Source organism: Papio anubis, chromosome 11, assembly GCF_008728515.1.
Source record: "Papio anubis isolate 15944 chromosome 11, Panubis1.0, whole genome shotgun sequence".
Taxonomy (NCBI): Eukaryota; Metazoa; Chordata; class Mammalia; order Primates; family Cercopithecidae; genus Papio; species Papio anubis.
Window position 1 is genome coordinate 22385711 of NC_044986.1, and position 23014 is coordinate 22408724.

At 34.5% G+C, this 23014-nt stretch overlaps 1 protein-coding gene across 6 annotated transcripts in view; it reads right to left on the reverse strand.

Annotated features, from left to right (window-relative positions):
- SHOC2 (SHOC2 leucine rich repeat scaffold protein) overlaps nucleotides 1-23014 on the reverse strand; it is a 100793-nt gene that overhangs the window by 44812 nt on the left and 32967 nt on the right. For all 6 annotated transcript variants that reach the window (XM_021944068.2, XM_017944538.3, XM_017944541.3 and 3 more), the window contains exon 2: nucleotides 11724-12660. In XM_021944068.2, coding sequence (XP_021799760.1) covers nucleotides 11724-12426 — 703 coding nt within the window. In that variant the 5' untranslated portion in view covers nucleotides 12427-12660. The remainder of the gene's footprint in view (nucleotides 1-11723; nucleotides 12661-23014) is intronic.

The following is a 23014-nucleotide window of genomic DNA, read 5'->3' on the forward strand; positions in this document are numbered from 1 at the left end:
ATTAGAGACTCAGATAATAGAAAAAAAAAAACAGGACCAAGAAAGGGAAAAGTTACAAGAAATAATGGCCAAAATTTTTCCAATTTTGATGAAAACCATAAACCTACAGATCCAAGAGGCTCATAAACTCCGAGATAAGAATAACAGCAGACTTCTTGTTAAAAACTAGGAAGGCTATAAGAAAATGGAGAGGTGTCTCTAAAACACTGAGGGGGGAAAAAAGGAAACTTTCAAACTAGCATTCTATATTAGGAAAAACAGCTTTCAAAAATGAAGGCAGCAAGGTGTGATGGCTCACACTCTTAATCCCAACATTCTGGGAGGCTGAGGTGGGTGGATTGCTTGTGCCCAGGAGTTTGAAGACCACTCTGGGCAATATGGTAAGACCCTGCCTCTACAAAAGATACAAAAACTATCTGGGTGTGGTGCACACACCTGTAGTCCCAGCTACTCGGGAGGCTGAGGAGGGAGGATCACTAGAACCCAGGAGGTCGAGGCTGCAGTGAGCCATAATCACACCACTGCACTCAAGCCTGGGTAACAGAGGGAGACCCTGTCTCAAAAAAAAAAAAAAAAAAAGCAAAATAAAGATTTTAAAATAAAGCTTAATGAATTCATTTTGAGCAGACCTACACTACAATATGTTAATGCACGTTCTTTGGGCAAAAAGAAAATGATTTGAGGCCGCGTGCGGCAGCTCACGCCTATAATCCCAACACTTTGAGAGTCCGAGGCGGGCGGATCACCTGAGGGGAGAATTCGACACCAGCCTGGCTAACGTGGTGAAACCCCGTCTCTACTAATACAAAAATTAGCCGGGTGTGGTAGCGTACACCTGTAATTCCAGCTACCCGGGAGGCTGAAGCAGGAGAATCGCTTGAATCCGGGAGGCAGAGGTTGCAAGGAGCCAAGATGGCGCCATCGCACTCCAGCCTTGGCAACAAGAGCAAAACCCCGTCTCACAAAAAAAAAAAAAAAAAAAAAAAGAAGAAGAAAAAGAAGAGAAGATACAGCAATGAATACTAAAATTAGTGAGCAAAAGATTAGGGAAAAACAAGGTATCTGCATAGTCTAAAAACATCTCCCAAGATAAATTTAAAAGAAAAAAATATTAACTTTAAAGTGGAGAAGCACAGCAGAAATCACATTAACCAACTGGTCAAGGTCAAAATCACCAGTAATGAGACTTATCAATATGAATTGATATAATTCACTGGAAAAGGCATCACAATCACCACTGTGGTATCCCTGACAAAAAAACCAAACTCAAACTAGTCATGAAAAAAAAAAATTAAACGAAAAATGAGTGATATGCTATAAAACATCTGAGTGGTACTCTGCAAAAGTATCAATGCCATTAAAGGAAAGCCTTTCAGTCTTTGCTTTCAGATTGTCAAAGATCAGAGGATACCATGGACACATACATTACTATTAAAAATGTCACATGGGCCGGGCGCGGTGGCTCACGCCTGTAATCCCAGCACTTTGGGAGGCTGAGGTGGGCGGATCTCGAGGTCAGGAGATCGAGACCATCCTGGCTAACACGGTGAAACCCCGTCTCTACTAAAAACACAAAAAATTAGCCAGGTGTGGTCGCGGGCACCTATAGTCCCAGCTACTTGGGAGGCTGAGGCAGGAGCATGGCGTGAACCCGGGAGGCGGAGCTTGCAGTGAGCCAAGATCGCGTCACTGCACTCCAGCCTGGGCGAACAGAAAATGGACATTAGTGGAAAAACCGGTGAAATTAACTAAAATTTGTAACTTAGTTTATTGTACTGTATCACTGTTAATTTCTTGCTTCTGATCACTATACAATGGTTATATAGGATGTTAATTAATATCAAGAAACTGAGCGAAGGGTATATGGAAACCTTCCAAAATGGTTTTGAAACTTTTCTGTAAGTCTAAAATTTGTTCAAAATAAAAATTGTTGAAAAATTGTTTAAAAACGTAATTTAAACCTTAAAGCAAAATAGGATCAATGTATTATTATGGGACTTACGATAGCGAAGAAGTAAAATGTATGACAATAGTTGTACGAAGAATGGAAAGAGGGAAATAAAGGTGTTCTGTTGTGAAGTTCTTAGAATATATGCAAAATAATACAATATTATTTCAATGTAAAATGTGTCAAGTTATGATATGTATTGTAAACACTAGAGGAAACACTAAAAAACATCCCACAAAGATGTGTAACTAATATGCCAAAAGTTTACATAGATGAAACTTACATTTAAAAAATACTTAATCCAAAAGAAAGCATGAGAGGAAGGGAAAAAAGGAACAAGTGGCTGTCAGGCAGGACAGAAACACAAGACCTAACTATATGCTGCTTACAAAACCCATTTTAAAAAGCTAGAAAAAGGTATACAATGCAAGCACTGTATGACACCGCTGAATGTAAAACATTAACAACCAACTTGACCTTGCTGATATTTTACAATCCTCCAAAAAACAGCAGAATATACAGTCTTTTCTTCAACTGCATTTAGAACACCTATCAAGACAAGCCCTATTTTATAAATCAAAGCAAAAAAAAAAAAAAAAAATCTGAAAACCTCTCTCACATATTTGGAAACTGAACAATTAACTTCTTAATAATCCATGGATCAGAGAATAACAAGGGATATTTAGAAAATATTTTGAATAATGAAAAGACAACCTATCAAAATTTGTGTGCTACTAAAAAAGTACTTTGAGGGAAATTTCTAGCTATGAAATAGTTATATAATGAAAGAATAAAGGCCTGAAATCAATCTAAACCACCAATTTAAGAAAACAAAGAAAATCGTATTAAGCCCAAGGAATTAAAAATAAAAACAAGAAAGCATAAAAACAAAAGATTTTTTAAAAGATCAACAAAACTGATACACATCAAGCCAAACTGATAAGCAAAGACAGCAGTCCCAAATTACCAATTTCAAGATAGAAAAGGGACCATCACTATATATATATATATATATATATATATATATATATATGGAACATTAAAAGCTTAACAAAAATATGAACTTTAAGCCAATAAAATCAACAAACTGCACAAAATAGACAAATGCCCTGACAGATCAAACCACAAATTTTCAATAGAGAACAAATAGAAAACATGAATAACTATGTGTCTATTAAATAAACTGAATTTGAAATTCAAAACTTGTCCATACACACACAAAAAACCCTACTCCCAGATTGTATGGCTGATAAATTCTACCAAACATTTAAGGAGGAAATAATACTAATTCTGCACAAACCCTTCTAGAATATAAAACAAAAGAGGAAGAAACATGTCTCAACTCATTCTATGATACGAGGACATTATTACCCTGATACCAAACCATGACCAAAATTTTTAAAAAAGAAAGTAAAATTACAGATCAATATCAATGATGAATACAGATTTTAAAATCCTTAAAATTTTAGTAAATTAAATCTAGAAATATATAAAAAGGCCCTTTGAAAATGTACCTAGTAGGCAATCAAAGATTGGTAAATGAGTAATTTAGGTTTGTTTCACGGTTATAAACTCTCCTTTACTCTTACTTGACTCACATTTAGGATTCTTACATTCTAAAATAACCCTTGTTCTTTATAGGGATATTTTTCAAATATTCAGAGTTTAGCTCTATAACATAGCAAATCTTAATAAAATACATTTGTAAAACTATGTAATTAAAAAGAGTTGGAAATACTCATCCCACAAGTTTGAACAGATTTAGAGAGGTCAGATTTTATAACAGAACATTATTTATACTTGTCTTAAAAGCTTAATTATCCCTTTTCATTACAAAGACGACTTCAGGGGCTCTTCTAAGCAAGTGTTTCTGCAACTAAGGGACATGGACAAGTGACAATGTTCCTCTGACTTTGTAACATGCTGTCTTTAGGGTTCCATGTCTGTCCCCCTCTCTTTCCCGTATCTCAGCCAAATGGAAAGTAAACTGTCTCCTTTGAACCTATCAAATCCTTCTAAAACAGTTCAAGTGCTATTTTTCTATGTTCTTTTTTTTTTCCTCCTGAGACAGGGTCTCTGCCACCCAGGCTGGACTACAGTGGCAAGGTCACAGCTCACTACAGCTTCAACCTGCTGGCTCACGTGACTCTGACTCTCCCACCTCAACCTCATGCGTAGCTGGGACTGTGGGTGTGTGCCAGCATGCCCAGCTACTTTTTTGTAGAGATGGGGTTTTGCCATGTTGCCCAGGCTGGTTTCAAACTCCTGGGCTCAAGTAATCCACCTGCCTTGGCCTCCCAAAGTGCTATTCTGTGTTCTTTTTTTGCCTCCTTTAGCAATAATAACTTCTCTGGGTTTTTGTTGTTTAGTGAAAAGCATGACAATTTCATAACAGTAATAAGTAAACAGTTCATTTGTAGGTTTCTAATGTTTCATGCTGGTTCCCAGTCGAAAGGAGTTATTTATTAACAACTATGAATTCCCTTTACTGATTTCTCTTTCCTGCTAAAGTAAGTTACTTATTAGCATTTGTACAAACATTCAAATGAGATTATTAAATAATGTTACCTGGACCATATAAGCAATTGTATCACTCCTGGCAGTCCTGAGAGAATTTCAAGAATTTTAGTGATCATAAGTTACAATTTTAGTTAATACTGAAAATATTACTGAAATATTATAATGCTATACTAAAATAAAAATATATAATACTAAAATCTTGAAAATACTAGTTTTTATATATTATAAAGTTATAGTAATAATACCATATTATAATACTATAATACTAAAATATAAAATAAAAATAGGTTAATAGTACTGAGCTTTATTAAATTTCCTTCAAGCCACATTTATTGAAAGCCTACCACTTCACGTCTAAAAAACTTCACAGAAAAATTACATAATAGGAGTTAAACTAAATCACTAAGGTCAACTTTTTGAAAAAAGTTGCTGACTCTGTTCAATATGCTTTTATATAGAAATATTAAATATATACACATGTATATGTTGGTTATATGTACATCATTTGACTTATGATAAAGTCTAACACCCCCATATCGCAGAATAGTAAGAAACTGATTTTGTTTTCAATAAATGTTACTGAGTCAAATAGGTAATTTTAAAAATGCTGATTCTTAAATGTAAATTTAAGGAGGTGAAAAAGCTCTATGATGAAAACAATGAAAGAAATTCAAAGGCACCAAAAAATGGAAAGACATTCCACGCTCATGAATTGAAAGGATTAATAGTGTTACAATAATCATACCACCCAAAGTGATCTACAGATTCAATGCAATCTCTATCAAAATGCCAATGATATTCTTAAAAAATGTATATATATCCTAAAGTTCATGTGGAACCACAGACGACTCTAAATAGCCAAAGTAATACTGAGCAAAAAGGACAAAGCTGGAGGGAACACACTGCATGACCTCAAAGTATACACAAAGTTAGGGTAACCAAAATGCACAGTACTGAATAAAAACAGACAATAGACCAATGGAATAGAGAACCCAGAAATAAATCCACATATTTACAGCCAACTGATATTTGACAAAGGAGCCAAGAATATACATTGAAGAAAGGACAAACCCTTCAAGAAATGGTGCTGAGAAAGCTGGATATATATATGCAGAAGAATGAAACTAGATCCCTATCTCTCACTATATACAAAAAATCAACTCAATAAATTGAAGACTTACATGTCAAGAACCAAAAATATAAAACTACTAGAAGAAACAGGGGAAACACTTCAGGACAATGGTCTGGGCAAAGATTTTACGGGTAAAACCTCAAAAAGTAGGGCAAACCCAAGCAAAAATAGACAAATTGAATTATTTCAAACTAAAAACTTCTGCAGAGCAAAGGAAACAAAGACTGAAGAGACAACCTGCAAAATGAAAGAAAATATATGCAAACTACTCATCTGATAATAGATTAATATACAAGAAACTCAACAGCAAAACAATAATCATCATTATGATTTAAAAATGGGCAAACAATCTAAATAGACATTTCTCAAGACATACAAATGGCCAAAAGGTATATGAAAAAATGCTCAACATCACTAATCATCAGGGAAATGAAAATCGTAAGTACAATGAAAGGGTATCTCAACCCTATTGGAATGGCTATCATCAAAAAGGCAAAAACAACAACAACAACAACAACAGATACTGGTGAGGATGCAGAAAAAGAACTCTTATACACTGTTGGTGGGTGTACCATAAATTGGTACAGCCACTATGGAAAACAGTATGAAGGTTACTCAAAAAACTAAACAAAAACCTGCCATATGACCAAAAATCCGACTACTGGGTATATATCCAAAGGAAAGGAAATCAGTATATCAAACAGTTATCTTCACTCTCTTATTTATTACAACACTATTCACAATAGTCAAGATATGGAATCAACCTCTAACAACAGATGAAGAAAGAAAATGTGGAATATATATACACAATGAAATGCTATTCAGCCAAAAAAAGAATAAAATTCTGTCATTCACAGCAACATGAATGAGCCTGAAGGACATTATGTTAAGTTAAATGAGCCAGGCACAGAAATATAAATACTGTTATGTTGTCTCATGCTAAAAAAGTTGATCTCAAAGTAGTGAGTAGAATAGTGGTTGCTAGAGGCTGAGAAGGGTGGCGGGCATTGGGGAGCAGCGGGATGGGGAGAGGTTGGTTAATGGACACAAAACTACAGCTAGATAGGAGGAATTCTATCTGTTCTAAATTCTGCTATTCTATAACACTGTCGGGTGACTTCAGCAATTTATTGGATATTTTCAAATAGCTAGTAAGGAGGATTTTGAATGTGTCCAATGAAAAGAAATGATAAATGTTTGAGGGATGGATGTGCTAATTACCATGATTTGATCATCACACATTGTATACATGTACGGAAACATCACATTGTAAACCATTGTAAACCATAAATAAGTACAATTATTATTTCTCATACATATGAATGCTGTGAGAATTGCTTTGTAAATGAAGATGATCTGGGTTCTCAAAAAGCATATACTTTAATATATCAGATAATTTTCCTAAGCAAAAAGGTTGACAACTAGACCCACATGAAATTGTATACTACATAAATATGTAGCATTTTATTGAACCTACAATGTAGGTAGAACACATTTTTTAAAATACTCCAACTTCTGTTTTTATAAAGAATAATAAATAAGGGAAACTTTAAAGAAAGAGAAGAAATCCTAAACACACAATTCAGAGAGAAAAGAAATCACAGGAATATTAGCAAAATACAAAATGAAGTTTATATCTGGTTTCAATGAGCAACAATTTCCTTCCCAAAAAAATAAAATCCTTTAAAACTTCACTGTCTACAGTTGCCTGAATAAACAGATTCATTATTCAAACTGACTATCTGGTGTCCCCTGCTCTAACCCACTCATAAACAGAGAATATACAAAAGCACATCTTTAACAGGAAACTCAAAGGAACCAATCAGTTGGGAAAGGAGGTTTAAAAAAGTGGTTATTTCCTGTTTTCCCTCTGAAAACATGGGTTCTTGACTGTCTTTGTGTAGAGTGAAGAGTCTTTTTCAAGATTAGAAATGGAGAAAAAAGGAATGGATCACTGATCTATAAAAGAAAGCAATGACTAAGGTTTCAATTTATCTACTTAACCCAAAAAGAGGGGATGTTTACTTTATTTGTCCATGCCTTAACATACAAAAGGAGAAAAGTAAGTGAACATTACCAAATGAAAAGTTTTCTTAACTACTTTCTGATATATTATCTCTGGCTCTAAACAGTCTGTTCCAGTATCTTTTTACTGTTTTCTGCCAATTTTTACCCATGTAATATGTACCACTGGTATCAAATCGCATTACATTAATGCTTAATAGGATAAATGTTCTAATTTTAATATTTTTTTCCTATCAAAGCAACAGCATAGCCCAACCTTGTGCAGTGGTTAAATTCCAATTATATTATTTAAACTAAATAGTAGGCTTTATTTCGAAAACTCCTAATTTAAAAAAAAATTATTTTTATTTTTTAGAGATAGGGTCTAGCTCTGTTGCACAGGCTGAAGTGCGGTGGCGCAATCATCACTGACTGCCCCTCCAATTCCTGGACTCAAGGATCCTCCTGCCTCAGCCTTCCCAGTAGTTGGGATTTGAGGCATGAGTCACAGTGCCCAGCTGAAAACTTATATTCCTCAAATATACTGCTGAATACAAACTAGATGGCATGATTTAAAGTGATATATTTATTCAAACAATGAAGAATAAGCATCTAATATAAATCTAATATATATTTATAAATAATGTAGCTCTAATATGCATAAATGAAAGTTTAACAAAACTATAATTAGCATATATTTTGAATTAAAAATTCCCTGTTATGGGTTTCTGCAGTAAGTCAAATAAATTATATTAAAGGTGTTTAACACTTTAAAAAATGTCAAATTTCCATTTTATTTGATCATTGAGCACAGGTCTTATTTTATAAACATTCTCCAAGGAGCTCAGAACTTCTTTTAAATTAAAAACCCATTAAAGCAAGATCTACATCACAGAAAATAACTATTTCTGTCTTTCTGTTATAATAAAAGATAGCTCTCAAGAATTAAAAACAAATATATAGTGATCAGGAAACTGCAAATCAGAACTACAATGAGATACGAATTCACACCATAGAATGGTTATAATAAGAAAAGACAGATAACAACAAGGATACTGAGAATGCAGAGAAATTGGAATCCTCAAACACTACTGGTAGGAATGTAAAATGTTGCAGTCCCTTTGGAAAACAGTCTAGTAGTCCCTCAAAAGGTTAAACAGAGTTACCATGTGACTCAACAATTCTACTAGGTATATACTCAAGAGAAGTGAAAACAAATGTCCACACAAAAACTTGTACACAAATACAGTAACTATACTCATAACAGTCAGAAAGCACAAACAACCCAAATGTCTGACAACTGATAAATGGATAAATAAAATGTGGTACGCTCATATAATGAACTATTATTCAGCAATAAAAAGGAATGAAGTACTGATACATGCTATAACCTTGATGAGACTTGAAAATATTATGCAAATTAAAAGAAACCTGTCATAAGAGACCACATATTATACGATTCTATTTATAGGAAACATCCAGAGAAAACACTAATCTATAGAGACAGAAAGTAGATTAGTGTTTGCCTAGGGTTAATGAGTTAGCAGAAATCAGGAGTGATTGCTTAAGGGTTCAGAGTTTCTTTTGGAGGTACTGAAAATGTTCTAACATTATCTCTGATGGTTACATAAATCTGAATATTCTAAATATCACTGAATTGTTTATTTTTAATGTGTAAATTGTACGGTATGTGAATTATATTCTAATTAAACTGTTAAACCGAATCCTCCCCCCAAATCTTGTGCAATGGCTTTCAACTGCAGTTGCACATAAAATAACACAGGATACACTTTAAAAGTACAGACCCTGGAGCTACCAGAGAATCAAAATCTATGGGGGTGGTACCCACTTTTCTAGATTGTGGGGACAGTATAGTGGAAACGACCAAGACTTACATTTCAAATTCTGACTCTGCCAACCTAGAAGCATGATCTTCGGTAAATTACCTAATTTTCCTACATTGTCAGTTCCTTCTTCAGTACAATGGGAAAAATACCTATTTCATTGGGTTACCGTAAGGATATAAGATAGTATATTTAACGTATACACGGACAGAACAATGTATAGTATTATGATTCATGTGCTCAAACAACAGCCATTCTTATTATTATGATGTTATTTTTACTAACATTTATTTTCTTATTCCCTATAAAGAAACAGATGACGCAGACTTCTGCATGTTTGCCCCAGATCCATGCATCTAAGTTAAACTTTACAAATCATAATTCCTTATGAGAAACATTAAATTATACTTTTAAAAGCAGTTTACTTTCTGATGCCCTGCTTAGAATGAAACAAGCAACACTTACGATATTACCATTTTTACAGAAGTCCAGCAATTACAAAAACACAAACTTTAGTAATGTCACTAATTATGGGAAGGAGCCCATTAACAAATTCAATGGCTGTTTTTAAAATTACAATTTAGGAATAAAGGTCAAAAGACTAGGTAGCCACAAATACAAGCCATATAATTACTTAAAATATGCCAATTTTAAAAGATACATTCACTTTTTAATAAAAATGCTATCTATATGCTCAAGAACATATATGTATGTTAATTCCTAGGTAATTTGATAGCATTTCTATGGAAAAAGTCCTTAGAGATTTGTGAATTAAAGTCAGACTTTTAGTACTGAGTGTAACACTTACACAAAACAATAAGAACAAAGACAGGAAATAACTTTTATATTTCTATGTAGAAATTCAGCATTTATTTCTCCAATTGCCTGTAATTCTATTCCATAACACGAGCCATAACACGCAGGTCAAATTTTGACTAAATATGACACTAAAACAAGTCCTTCAACAACCACATTTCTATCTGAAGACATGGAATGGAGCATTTTCACTCAGAAATTCCTGGGAATATTTTAATATCTCATGAGTAAGTCATACTCTGTAGTACATTACTTGAGAAAACCTATCATAAATTTTCTAAACACATTAAATTAAACCAAAATTTAATTAACATTTGGATTGTCTAGTTAAGAGTTAAATGTAACAAGTCATACTTAAAATTTAAACATCTTTTTTCAAAGCTAAACAAAATATTAAAACATCCACAGAATATCATATCTTTGAAAAGCTGCAAAGCCTAAAAATCAGAAAGTTTATCACTCATTATAAGACCAATACTGAAAGCAACAATATAATCTTTATTTTTTTCAGAATAAAATAAACTGCCTTTAATACAAAAAGAAAACATCCTTTAAAAAGCTTCATAATCAACATTTTATGACAATTTTTATAAATCTTATAAAAAGGGCCCACAAAGGCAATACCTTTATCAATTTTTCAAAACTGATGTCAATGGATTACTATATTCCAAATGTTTCAGAATGTTTTTCCATAATTAAAAATGCCAGAACTAATTTTTAATTTTTTACTGACATGTTCACATGTGTATATTCCCTATGTTTTTCTCCTACTACCAGGCTTTAAAAAACATTTTCTTTGTTTTAGTACAAGTTAGCTTTATATACAAGACTGGAATGAAAATTACCAAAATGCTAACAGCGTTGCATTTGCTACAGGTGACGTTTCTTCTACCGTTCTAAATTCTTGTGTTATTTTTAATAAACATGTAAGTACTTTCAAGATGCAAGAAAAATTTTTTTCCTATTTTCTTATGACACTGCTCTTTCATAAAGCTCTGATTTGTCAACCTTTTGTGGTAAATTAGGTAGAAAGTGATGTGAATTTAAACATCTTTCAGATAAAGATGGAAAAGTCAGAGAATGAGAAAATGTAGTTTTCATATATCTAATAAAATTGTATCAACAGATACTTTAAAAACAGGTAGCAACAACATGAAAATTAGGCAAACATCTTTTCTTCTTTAAATGTATTCTCCAACGAAAGTAAAAGAAGATTAGGTTTGTGTGGGAAAGATCTAATTACATCTATTTTCTAATTCACTTTTTAAGTCTATGAAACAATTTCAAGCTGTGTACTATTAACAGTGCTGAAAATGGAATAAAGTAAACCATTTAAAAAGTTGTAATTTAGAAATAAGCTGTTTTTAGGCAAGTATCAGGCATTTTTTGATATGAAAAAGCACTCAAAATTATTTAGCATAACAAACACTACAAATAATAATAATCCAAGGCCTCTTACCAATTTCAGCAGGTAGTTGTTTAATTTTGTTCTCTCGAATGCTAAGCATGCTGAGTTTTGACAAGTTTTTGATGTCCTTTTCCACAGTAGTTATACGATTAAAGCGAAGGTAAAGAGTGGTGAGAGAATCCAGCCTATACACCACTGAAGGAATTTCTCTCAGTTTATTATGCCGTAAATCAAGCATCCGCAGCTTCTTCAAGTTATCAAGAGAGTCAGGCAAACTGGTAAGTGAATTTTCACTTAGAGCCAATGTCATGAGATTTACTAAACATCCCACCTCTGCTGGGAGGGACTGCAATTTGTTACTGTATAAATAAAGTTCTGTTAATTGAGTCAACTCTTTGATTGATGATGGCAATATGTGTATAGATCTCTTGGATAAGTCCAAACGCATTGAATTCTCTTCCCGGCATTTGTTGAGTTCTTTAATCACCTCTGCATTGCTGGATTTTTTTCTAGTCCCAGGTGCTGGGTTTGGCCGTTTGATCGTATTGTCAACTGAAAATGCCACCCCTGGTTGGGCAGCACTGGAGTCCTTCTTTCCGTCTTTGGCATCTTTCCCTTTGGTCTTAGGTTCTTTTTCTTTGCTCTCTTTCCCAAAACCTCCAGAAGCTTTTGCCTCCTTTTCTCTTTCCTTGGCTGATGGTACTTTGGGATCTTTTTCTTTAGAGTCTTTTTCTTTTCCTAAACTACTACTCATGGTGACTCAAGCCTGGACAAAAACTACATGAACTCCTTTTATTTTCCAGTAATTGAATTCAAAGATGAAGAGACAAAGATCCTACACAATCAAAAAAGTACTGGCTCGAAGAAGTAATCAGCATGCAGTAACATCCATCTGTTACATGTTGGATCTAAAAGCACTATGCCCATTTCTGATAATGCATTCCAACTGGTAAAATAGTGCTGGTCAATCAGTGATTCATTAGAATTCCTGAAATATAATATAGAGAGTATTAAATTACTTTAGATAATTTATATTAAGTAAATAGGCTCTGAAAAACAATCTTATTAGAGTTTGTCATTTTCCTCTGATTTCATTCTTAAATATTTATGAACATCCTTTATTATGTAAAAATCCATTTAAAACTACACAGCTTAATAAGGCTGGCTCTACCTTCAAGAAACTTGAAGTCTAATAGGAAGAGGTAAGAATGTAAGTTACTTTAGTATAAAATTTTGTAAGAGCTAAAAAGTGGAAGAAACCACAACAATAAGCTTAATATTTATTAAGTCCTTTCTATGTACTAGCATTATTCTGAGGAATTCACATATATTAATATAACACATACAACAGCCCGATGAGATATATTGTTATCCCCATTTTATATAAAGAAACACTAAAGCACAGAAATATTTTTAAGTAACTAACTTTGAGATCTTGGAAACATGATGGAGCCAATATTCCAAATTAGGTAGTATGTGCTCACAGCCTACGTTCCTAACCCACTACACTAAAACAGTTCTATCTACAATTGGCAGATAGCTTTAGATAATAGAAAGGATTTCAATGGTGGTGAAGATAGAAGGGAGAGCAGTCTGGCAAAAGAAAAAAAATGAACAAAGTGAAATATGTATGAAAAACAGCACAGTTCAGGGAAAGGGGCATTAAGAATCCGTACTTTAATAAGCACTCTATATGATTCTGATGGAGGTAGACCTGGGGATCATCTTTGAAAACCAGTGATAAAGGGCAATGTCCGATGATGTGAATATTCTAGGGACTGAAAAAGTGAGAAAGATCAATGGCACAGAGTTCTTAAAAGCAGAAAAAGTTTGCTGGTAAAATGACAGGCCGAAAAGATTGGCAAAGGATAAAAAGATTAGTAAAATATTTATGGAAGGAATCAGTCCTCCCTAAACATTTTGGAATTTAAAATTAGTAATTCTTATTTTGTGACTCTATTGTCAACTCTATTTATCTAACTGATAATTATTTGGTACTTGGGATTAAAGATAAAATAACTTCTTACCTGACTAGCTTAAGCAGTTAAAACAGTTATTAGAATTTTGTCAGACTACCAAAAGGATGTGATAATGTTAAGTGCTAAGGATTCTGCTAATAATTTATTTTTACAGGATGTGAACCCCACTCTATATACAAGCTTGCAGTTTAGACAGCCAAAACACTCACATATAACAAGTAATTGATAAGACAGTATATTATTAAATCCTCAGATGAGTGGCATATGCTATAGCACTTTTGAGAAAATTGGTATCAGTGAGAACGGTTGAGAAAAGCATACAGGAAGGACTTAGGCTAACTAGTCCTGGATTAACGGGTTGCGTTCAAGCAACTAAAGGAGAGGCGGCAAAGCATTACAGATGGGTGTCATGAAAAAGAAAGTTTTGCCTAGAATAAGGAATGGAGCTTAGTTTGCACAGGACACTGAAAATGTGTCACTTTGCTGAAGCAAACGGTCAAATGTGCAGAAATAACAGGAACTGGGGTAGAGGATGAATAATCTGTAAATCTGAAACTGCACAGTGTGAACTTTACTGGTATATAAGATTCTACAATTAAACAAACACGTCATTATTTGCTAGCACACCAGGAGAGCTCTATCTACTACTACCCACCCCTTTCGAAAAAAAGAAAAGAATTATTTTGCACTACAATGGAGAGAGACTAAGAAAAACTCTAGAGATACTGATTCAGAAAAGAATGCTGATAAGCCAATATGAAAATACATTTACTAAAACCATACAACTGTAAATAATGGGAAGTATGCATAGCTAAAGGGTTACAGGCATTGCTTATCAATTTGTATTTAAGAAATGTCACTATATCAAGTTTCTGGAATCAAATTTCTATTTAGCAAGATATGTATATCCTAAATTTAGAAGGACACCTCCTATATAAAGATCAAATGAGATATATAAGGCGTAAAATCACATATATTAAGTACAGAGGATAGAACAAGACTATCCCTATTAAAAGGTAAGAAAACTTAGAAAGAAATAAAAAGTTAACTTTTCTAATGATAAAAACGAAAAAAGAAAATACATGACCTGAGATATTTGTTTAAAAATACAAATTTCCAGGCTCCATCACAAATCACTGAATCAAAGTTTTAGGGAGAAGGGGTCTAGGTATTTTATAAAAATAAATGCCTCAGCAAAAGCTTATCAAGTTCGGGAAATACAAGATATGACCAAATGTAAAATCTGAACACCAGTATATTTAATATTATAGTTTTCAAATATAATTAAAAAATAATGAAGGTTGAAGGTAATGGGTGGGTCAAGAAACTGTATTAATGGAAATACAAGTTATTAATAAAGTTCCCATTGAAATCTAAAAGGACTTCCCATAATCTATAATACTATCCACTGTATCTGAAATTCAGACTGATACTTGAACTGTCTGATGGGTTTACTGCAGTGGTGATGAATTTGAACTAGTGACCCACAAACTCATCCTGTAGCTCTTGTACCTAATGAGATTTGCAGATATATATAGTTCAGTAATAGCTCATAAGAAATATAACTAGTCAGAGAATAAAGCTTTTGACCTTGACAAAATCACTATGCTTTACTTAAGGGAATTAACTCACCAGCCAGACTTAGCTATTAACTAAAAATTTCTCACATCCAGTAAAAATATTTTTGGCCAAGAGAACTAACAAGTTATCTGACAGTCAAAAATTAAGTTCTGGATCTAGTTCAGACCTGAATCAGGTGACACTGTCAAACATTTTAGATAAGAAAACATATTGAGAGTAATCTTTCATGTTTCTTGGAAATAAGTTATTTATTTAATAGTTGTTTTTTAATCACTTCAACTCCACTATGTTTTGGGGGAAGGCTATATTTGCACACAATTTGAATCTTGTACCCACTTAGGTAATAGAATACACAGTACCCAGTCTCGAAATGCTTGAAATCTAGTGATAAAAGCGTAAAACTGCATCAATAATTAAGCTGAGGCTGGCAAGGAGGTTGTTATACTGGGATCTTTACTACCCCAGAGGACTCTCTTATTCACCTCCACCTAATAACTACCGCATATGAAGCACTTGATATGTTAGCTCCCTTGAATACATTTAACCATTAGTGACCTCAAACAAAAAAACTATAAATTTGGCAGGCGTGGCAAATTTGCTAGGATTACACGTCTGTAATCCTAGCACTTTGGGAGGCTGAGACAGGTGGATCACTTAAGGTCAGGAGTTCGAGACCAACCTGACTGACATGGTGAAACATCATCTCTACTAAAAAATACAAAAATTAGCCGAGCGTGGTGGCAGGCGCCTGTAATCCCAGCTAATCGGGAGGCTGAGGCAGGAGAATCGCTTGAACCCAAGAGGCAGCGGTTGCAGTGAGCTAAGATTGCGCCACTGCACTCTAGCCTGGGCAACAGAGAGAGATTCCCCCAAAACAAAACAAAAACTACAAACTTGGTGGAGCTCTGAGTTGATACCATTTTTCTCTGGTACATAACTATATTCCAAATTATGAAAACTCTGAATTTCAAATTCCTAAGAGTTCCTCTAGTCCCAGTTTACAGATGAGAAAACTGAGGCACCAAAGTCAGATACCTACTAAGTGACTAACGAAAAATTCAAAACCAGGTCAGCCTGGTAAGGACTCGAAAGCCCAGATATATTCTTCCCCCATCCCATGTTGGATTTCGGAGATAAACATCCAAATCATGATTATATGAGGGTGTTGATTACAATTCATTTAGGCTTCTAATAGCTTCTAAGTCAAGGGTGAGCAAATTTTTTCTGTAAAGTGTCAGATATTAAACACTCAAGGCTTTGCAAGACAGATTGCTTTCTGCTACAGGTACTCAATTCTGTCATTTTAGCAGAAAAGTAGACAATATGCAAATGAGTAAGAGTGGCTGTGTTTCAATAAAACTTTACCAAAAACAGACCTCAGACTGGATTTGGCCATCAGGCCATAGTTTGCCAAGCCCTGTCATAAGTCAGTGTCAGGTTTTAAATCATTCCTTTCAGGAACTATATTTTTATGCAAATTGGACACAAGAAGTAAAAAATGTAGGCTGCCAAATTTGGAAAGGCTGGTTATTCAAATTTAGTAATTTGGACTTTATCATGCAGACATCATGATTCTTTCAACTCTGATGTTCCAGCAGTATACTCTCAGGGGCTGCCAAGAGTAAATATAAAAAGCCAGTAAAGGACTCCTGAAGGAGAAGAGGCTATGATTACAGTCATATTTTAACAAAATTTACCTGACACTGTTAAGAATGATTGTAAACAGGACTTCAGAAGGAAGGCAGAAAATTTAAAAAGCTAATAATTTCGTGTTTAATCAGTGCCAGACATTTTCAGCAAGAATTCTCTAATGTTCAATCAGTGCCAGACATTTTCAGCAAGAATCATCTGGGGAGGTTAGAAATCCTAGCCTCTAATCCAAGAATGCTAACAAAATAAGTATCTGTGGTAGGGAACAGTAAGCTGTATGTTTAAAGAGTTTTCGAGGTGATTCTATGTAGAGGCAAATTTGGAAGTCACTGCAATAGTCCACGCCAAACATGATAAAGGTACAATCTAACTATTTTTAGCTACAGTATTTTGGAATTTTGTAGGTTCACTTTAGGTTGTCTCAATGTTTAGAGAAATGCTACTGGCATTTAATGGGCCAGGTCTGGGGATAAGAACTATCCTTGCATACTGTACAACCTTCAAATACCTACAAATATTCAACCTGTGTAACTAGGTGAAATACCTGTTTATAATTTTGAGCACCTTGAATCTAATTCCATTTTACACAAAAATTGCAGTACTTTTGCACTATTCTTTAAGAGTTATTTGTTATTTCTGATGATCACTGATACTCATACTGATCTCGGTATCCGAGTCACAAATATAACACATCCGTATCAGTTTGCACTTCTAACAATTACATTCATGACATATGTACAAACTTTTGCTCCTCATTGCTTTCTGGTATCGTGCTTGAACACTTAAGTACTGAAACATAAAATGTATAATAAATTCTTCATTGTTTTCTAATATCATTGTGCCTAAGCATTTATATAACATACAAAATGTACAATATTTTTCTTATATATCTCCTTTAAGAAATTACATAGATTTTTAAAAATAATGTAGGTTACTATCATTTTAGAATAGTAAGGAACCGTTACAGAATGTTGCATAAATGGGATATTAGGTCTGATGTATTTGAGAACAATTGGTTTAAACTACAAAGGTACTAGGAAAACACAGGAAAAATTCTAGAGACAGAAAGCAGCTGGGGATGAACAGGAGTAGACAGAAGGAAGGGATTCAGGGTAATGTCTGAGTTGACAGCTTAAATCAGGTGGATGCAGCATGATTATTCAAGACAGGGAACATAGAAAAAAAGAAAATTAGTAAAATTTTGAACAAATTTATACTGAGATTCTAGTCTAGTCCACACTTGAAAATGTGATTTTAGAATAAAGGAGGGAGGTCTGGGCTAGAAATAAAGATACAGCTTTGGTGTCAACAGCAAAGGTTTGAAATGAGAATATCCACAAAATGCATGTAGAAGATGATACTGGTACTCTGCGGAAGATAAATATTTAGAAATGGATGGATGGGCCAAGTGCAGTGGCTCATGCCTGTAATCCCAGCACCTTGGGAGGCCGAGGTGGACGGATCACGAGGTCAGGAGATCGAGACCATCCTGGCCAATATGGTGAAACCCTGTCTCTACTAAAAATACAAAAATTAGCTGGACATGGTGGTGCACACCTGCAGTCCCAGCTACTCAGGAGGCTGAGGCAGAAGAATCGCTTGACCCGGGAGGCAGAGGTTGCAGTGAGCCGAGATCACGCCACTGCACTCCAGCCTGGCAACAGAGCGAGACTCCGTCTCAAAAAAAAAAAAAAAAAGAAAGAAATGGATGGATGACAAAGCCCTCAAAGAGAAACAGAGGTACACATAAACTAGGAAAGGGTATTGTCAAAGCAGCAGCCAGTTCATCTATTTAAATTTTAGAAAGAAGGAGTAGTCAAAAATACGTAGCATACTGGCAGAAAACTTAGCCTTAGAGAAGAAGGATCTTTTTTCCTTTCAATTAAAAAATGAGAATGGATTCAGCTACAAACAAATTTTGTTTGAAGGGAAGAGGAATAAGAGAGAGTTAAGTGAGATTATCATCTCCAGTTACATACAGAATCATATTCGTTTGGTGAAACAGAAGCAAATTAATCTATTGAGAGCAAGAAAGGCAAAGTTTGCTAAGGCGTTGATGAAAGAAGTAAAAAGGGAATAGATGAGGACATAGACCAGAGATAAATAAAATTGCTGAGTCTGATAAATTTTGATATCATTAATTTGTAGTGGCATCAATCTTCAAAACTGTATTTGGCAATCTAAATTGTATTCCTAAATTAATTTAAAGTTGAGGGGATTCACAGAGCAAGTGTGGCAGAACAATAAGGAACCAGACAGTACAGTTTGGGCTGGCAAGGAGAAAAAAGTGAACCTAATAAGCTATTCGTTTCTTAGATAATTAGAGGAAAAAGGAGAGATCAAGGAACTGGAAGAGTGACTTGGAAATTGTGGGGGTGGGGTGAGGGGATGTCTTACCAATTAAGAATCTGATGTTCTTCCTGCAGGAGAATTTACATTTATCCACAAACATATAAGCACGGCATTATACACACCAGGTAAAAAACTATGTTCAATTAAGTCAAAGAGTTGGTAAAACAGACGAGCATTAAAAAGCTAAAAAGACAGTAAATTATGGCAAAACAAAGCAATAAGCTTTCAATCACAACAGTCCTAAGAATTTGAGAAGAAATGCACTGATTTACTCAAGCGCGTATTGGAGGCAGAGTTGCTGAAACTAGAATACAGAGCTATTGATATTCAGGGCACTATTCTAACCAATCTTGCTGACTACAATAACGTATCTTATCTGATGAACCATTTGAATGGCATGAAAGCATGGAACAATACTACAACCAAAGGTACCCATTTATGAATATTGCTATTTCCAAACTTAAATACAAAGATCAGCAAATTACAGAAAGAAAATCTCTATTAAGTTAATGTTGCCTTAGGACAAACACCCAATAAAGAGCTTGTTTTCTTGATCTCTGAACAAAGTTCCAGGTTCACCAGAAAAGGTACCCTGATGTCTAATTCTGCAGGTCAACTAAAATTTTTCTTTCAATTAAAGAGGCTACAAATATATTTAACTTACTTACAAGAAGCAGCTACTTATGAGATATTTCACTGGCAATATATACACATTAAAAGGAATACTTTATTTTTTTATTTTTTATTTTTTTGAGACAGAGTCTCTCTCGGTCGCCCAGGCTGGACTGCGGTGGCCAGATCTCAGCTCACTGCAAGCTCTGCCTCCCGGGTTTACGCCATTCTCCTACCTCAGCCTCCCGAGTAGCTGGGACTACAGGCGCCCGCCACCACGCCCGGCTAGTTTTTTGTATTTTTTAGTAGAGATGGGGTTTCACCGTGTTAGCCAGGATGGTCTCGATCTCCTGACCTTGTGATCCGCCCATCTTGGCCTCCCAAAGTGCTGGGATTACAGGCTTGAGCCATAGTTTGTTATTTAAAAAAAAGGATTTTGCCCACAGCCCAATCATTTATTTTTTATTTCTCCTAAACATGAAATACATAATTATATAAGGTAACGGAAGCAGATAATCTAAACCCAAGCAGATCAAGATAAATGTAAGATTTAAAACATTCATGTTATACAAGACTATCATTTTTTAACATGTAAGAAGAGTTTTCAAACTGGAAAAGTCTTCAACTTTTTATTCCACAATTTCAACATATTTTAGGACAAGGAGTGCTGCTGTGAAAAACAAAGATTTTTTAAAAAGCAGCAAAGTATCACAGGACATTAGGCAAAGAAGCAGAATTACAAGCAGTTATATCCAAAGAAGCGGAGTGGTCTTAAGGTATAAAATGTTGTCAGGAGTTTGAGACCTGCCTGGCCAACATGGTGACACCCAGTCTCTACTAATAATACAAAAAAAAATTAGCCGGGTGTGCTGACGCACACCTGTGGTCCCAGCTACTCGGGAGACTGAGCTGGAGAATCACTTGAACCCTGGATGCGGAGGCTGCAGTGAGCGGAGACTCCAGGAACTCCAGGTGGAGTGCAGTGAGCGCCACTGTACTCCAGCCTGGGTGAAAGAGTGAAACTGTTTCAAAAAAAAACATGAAATGTAAAAAACCTGTTGGATGCACAGGAGTCATTTCAGGCAGTTAGGCACATGCAGATAGCAGAGGAAGCTATTACAGGTGACTCTGCAAAACCTACACTTTAATTCTCTACATGTGTCAGTGCATGTGCTACCCATACATACCCATATATTTGGGTTGCTTGACCCATGTACTTAAAAAGCATATATTTAATAAGGTTTCCATCATTTACAACTCTGTCATATCTTCCAATTTTGATGACAATGCCCTTTAAATTATCTGATATTATTTTATTTGCTTAACTGTTCCTTATGCCTTTATACCCTTCCTTCCCCCTAACTCTTCAATGAGAACAGGAACTTTGTTCAGTGTTGAATGAACATTGTAATATCAGAAAATAAAACATGTAATTAAGTCTCATATTTCCATTTCTACTCTAAGACAATGTGCTTTAGTAAAAAAGAAATTATAATATTTTGGTTGAAACAAAAATTACAGAAACAGAGCAATGACATAAAGTCGTATTTATGTATTTCTTGGTTAAAAGATTCTGTTTTCCCCCTGAATTCCCTTTCACACTACAGGTTAACAGATGTCCCACACATGATATTGCAAGTAAGAATTTATTAAGTCAGCAGTTAATGAGTCTACACAAAATTCTGCATACAGAGACCTCAATAAATGTCTTTTAAACTGAACTGAGATAATCAATAGATTTTCCCCCCAATCTCTCTAAAAACCTCCTACCTCATTTGCATCAGACTTGATTTCCTTCCCAATCAGATCTTTATCCCAAACTGCTCCATTTCAGTAAAAGACAACATTCGGTTAAGCAAGAAACTTAAGAAACTTAAGAGTTATTCCTATTCCTCCTTCATTTCCCATATCCAAACCTTTGGCAAGCATGGTGGACTTTAGTAAAAATGAATCACAAATCGTCTACTCTCCACATTCATTGCCTTCACTGTACTCCAGGCTCTCATCATCTCTCTCTTGAACTACCTTGGCCTGCTGATTCCCACATACTTTAAATCCATTCTCCAAAAAGTGAACAAAGCACTTTTTATCCAAATAGTTCAAATTACTCTCCTGCTCAAATTCTCTAATGGCTTTCCACTGTAAGCAGCACAAAATGTTACAGAGGACCAGAAATGGCTAATTTTTCAAATATTAATTAGAAGAAAAGACATCTTAGAGTTGCTCCATTAAATCTCAAAATGAACATATTTTAGGAAAAGGTTTCCCTGCCTGTCTCTTCAAACTTCTCTCTTACCAATCTCTCATTGGCTTACTATTCCCCAGTCACACTGCTCTTTCTGTTCCTTGAAAACACCAATTTCTTTCCTACCTCAAGTACTTGTCCCTGTTGCCTCTGCCTGGAATGTTATTCCCCTATTTTCACATGGCTGACTCTTTTATTAATATTTAGGATTCACCTCAAGCTTCACCCCTTAAATAAAGCCTTCTCTGACCATCTACCCTGTTTTATTTTCTTCAAAACATTTATTAGTATATGAAATTACTTTACTCTTTTATGTTTATTTGCTTATGATACATCCCATTTCCCTGCAAGAATGTAAGCTCTGTAAGACTTCCTTCCCTAAGATAAGAGACCTTGTCTGTCTTGTTCACAGATATATTGTTAACATCTGTATCAGTGCCTGTTTTATAGTAGTTGATTAGTACCTATATTAAAATAACAAAATATTTAAACTTTAAATTCAAAGGCACTTTTAATTTCAAAGTGATTTGAGAATCTGCTGCAAAGAAACTAGCTGATACTACCCCTTTATTTTGATGCTAATATAAACATTTATCATATAATTAGGTAGTGAATGAGATGATTCTAGATAACCAAGTCTTCTGATTCCATAGTCAATATACCCCTGCCACCCTAACCATGCTGCCTCTCTCATGTTAAAAAATGTAGTATCAGAAAATAAAACATGCACTTAATTCAAATATTTCAATTTCTATTCTAGGACAATATCATTTAGTAAAAAAGAAACTGAATTTGTAATATTTAATATTAATGTAAGTAAATATTTTAACTTAATAGTATATACTGTGACACTAAATTGGAATATAAACATTAACAAATTATACATAAAAACAATGGACTTTTTTCCTTTAAAAGAAGCAAAC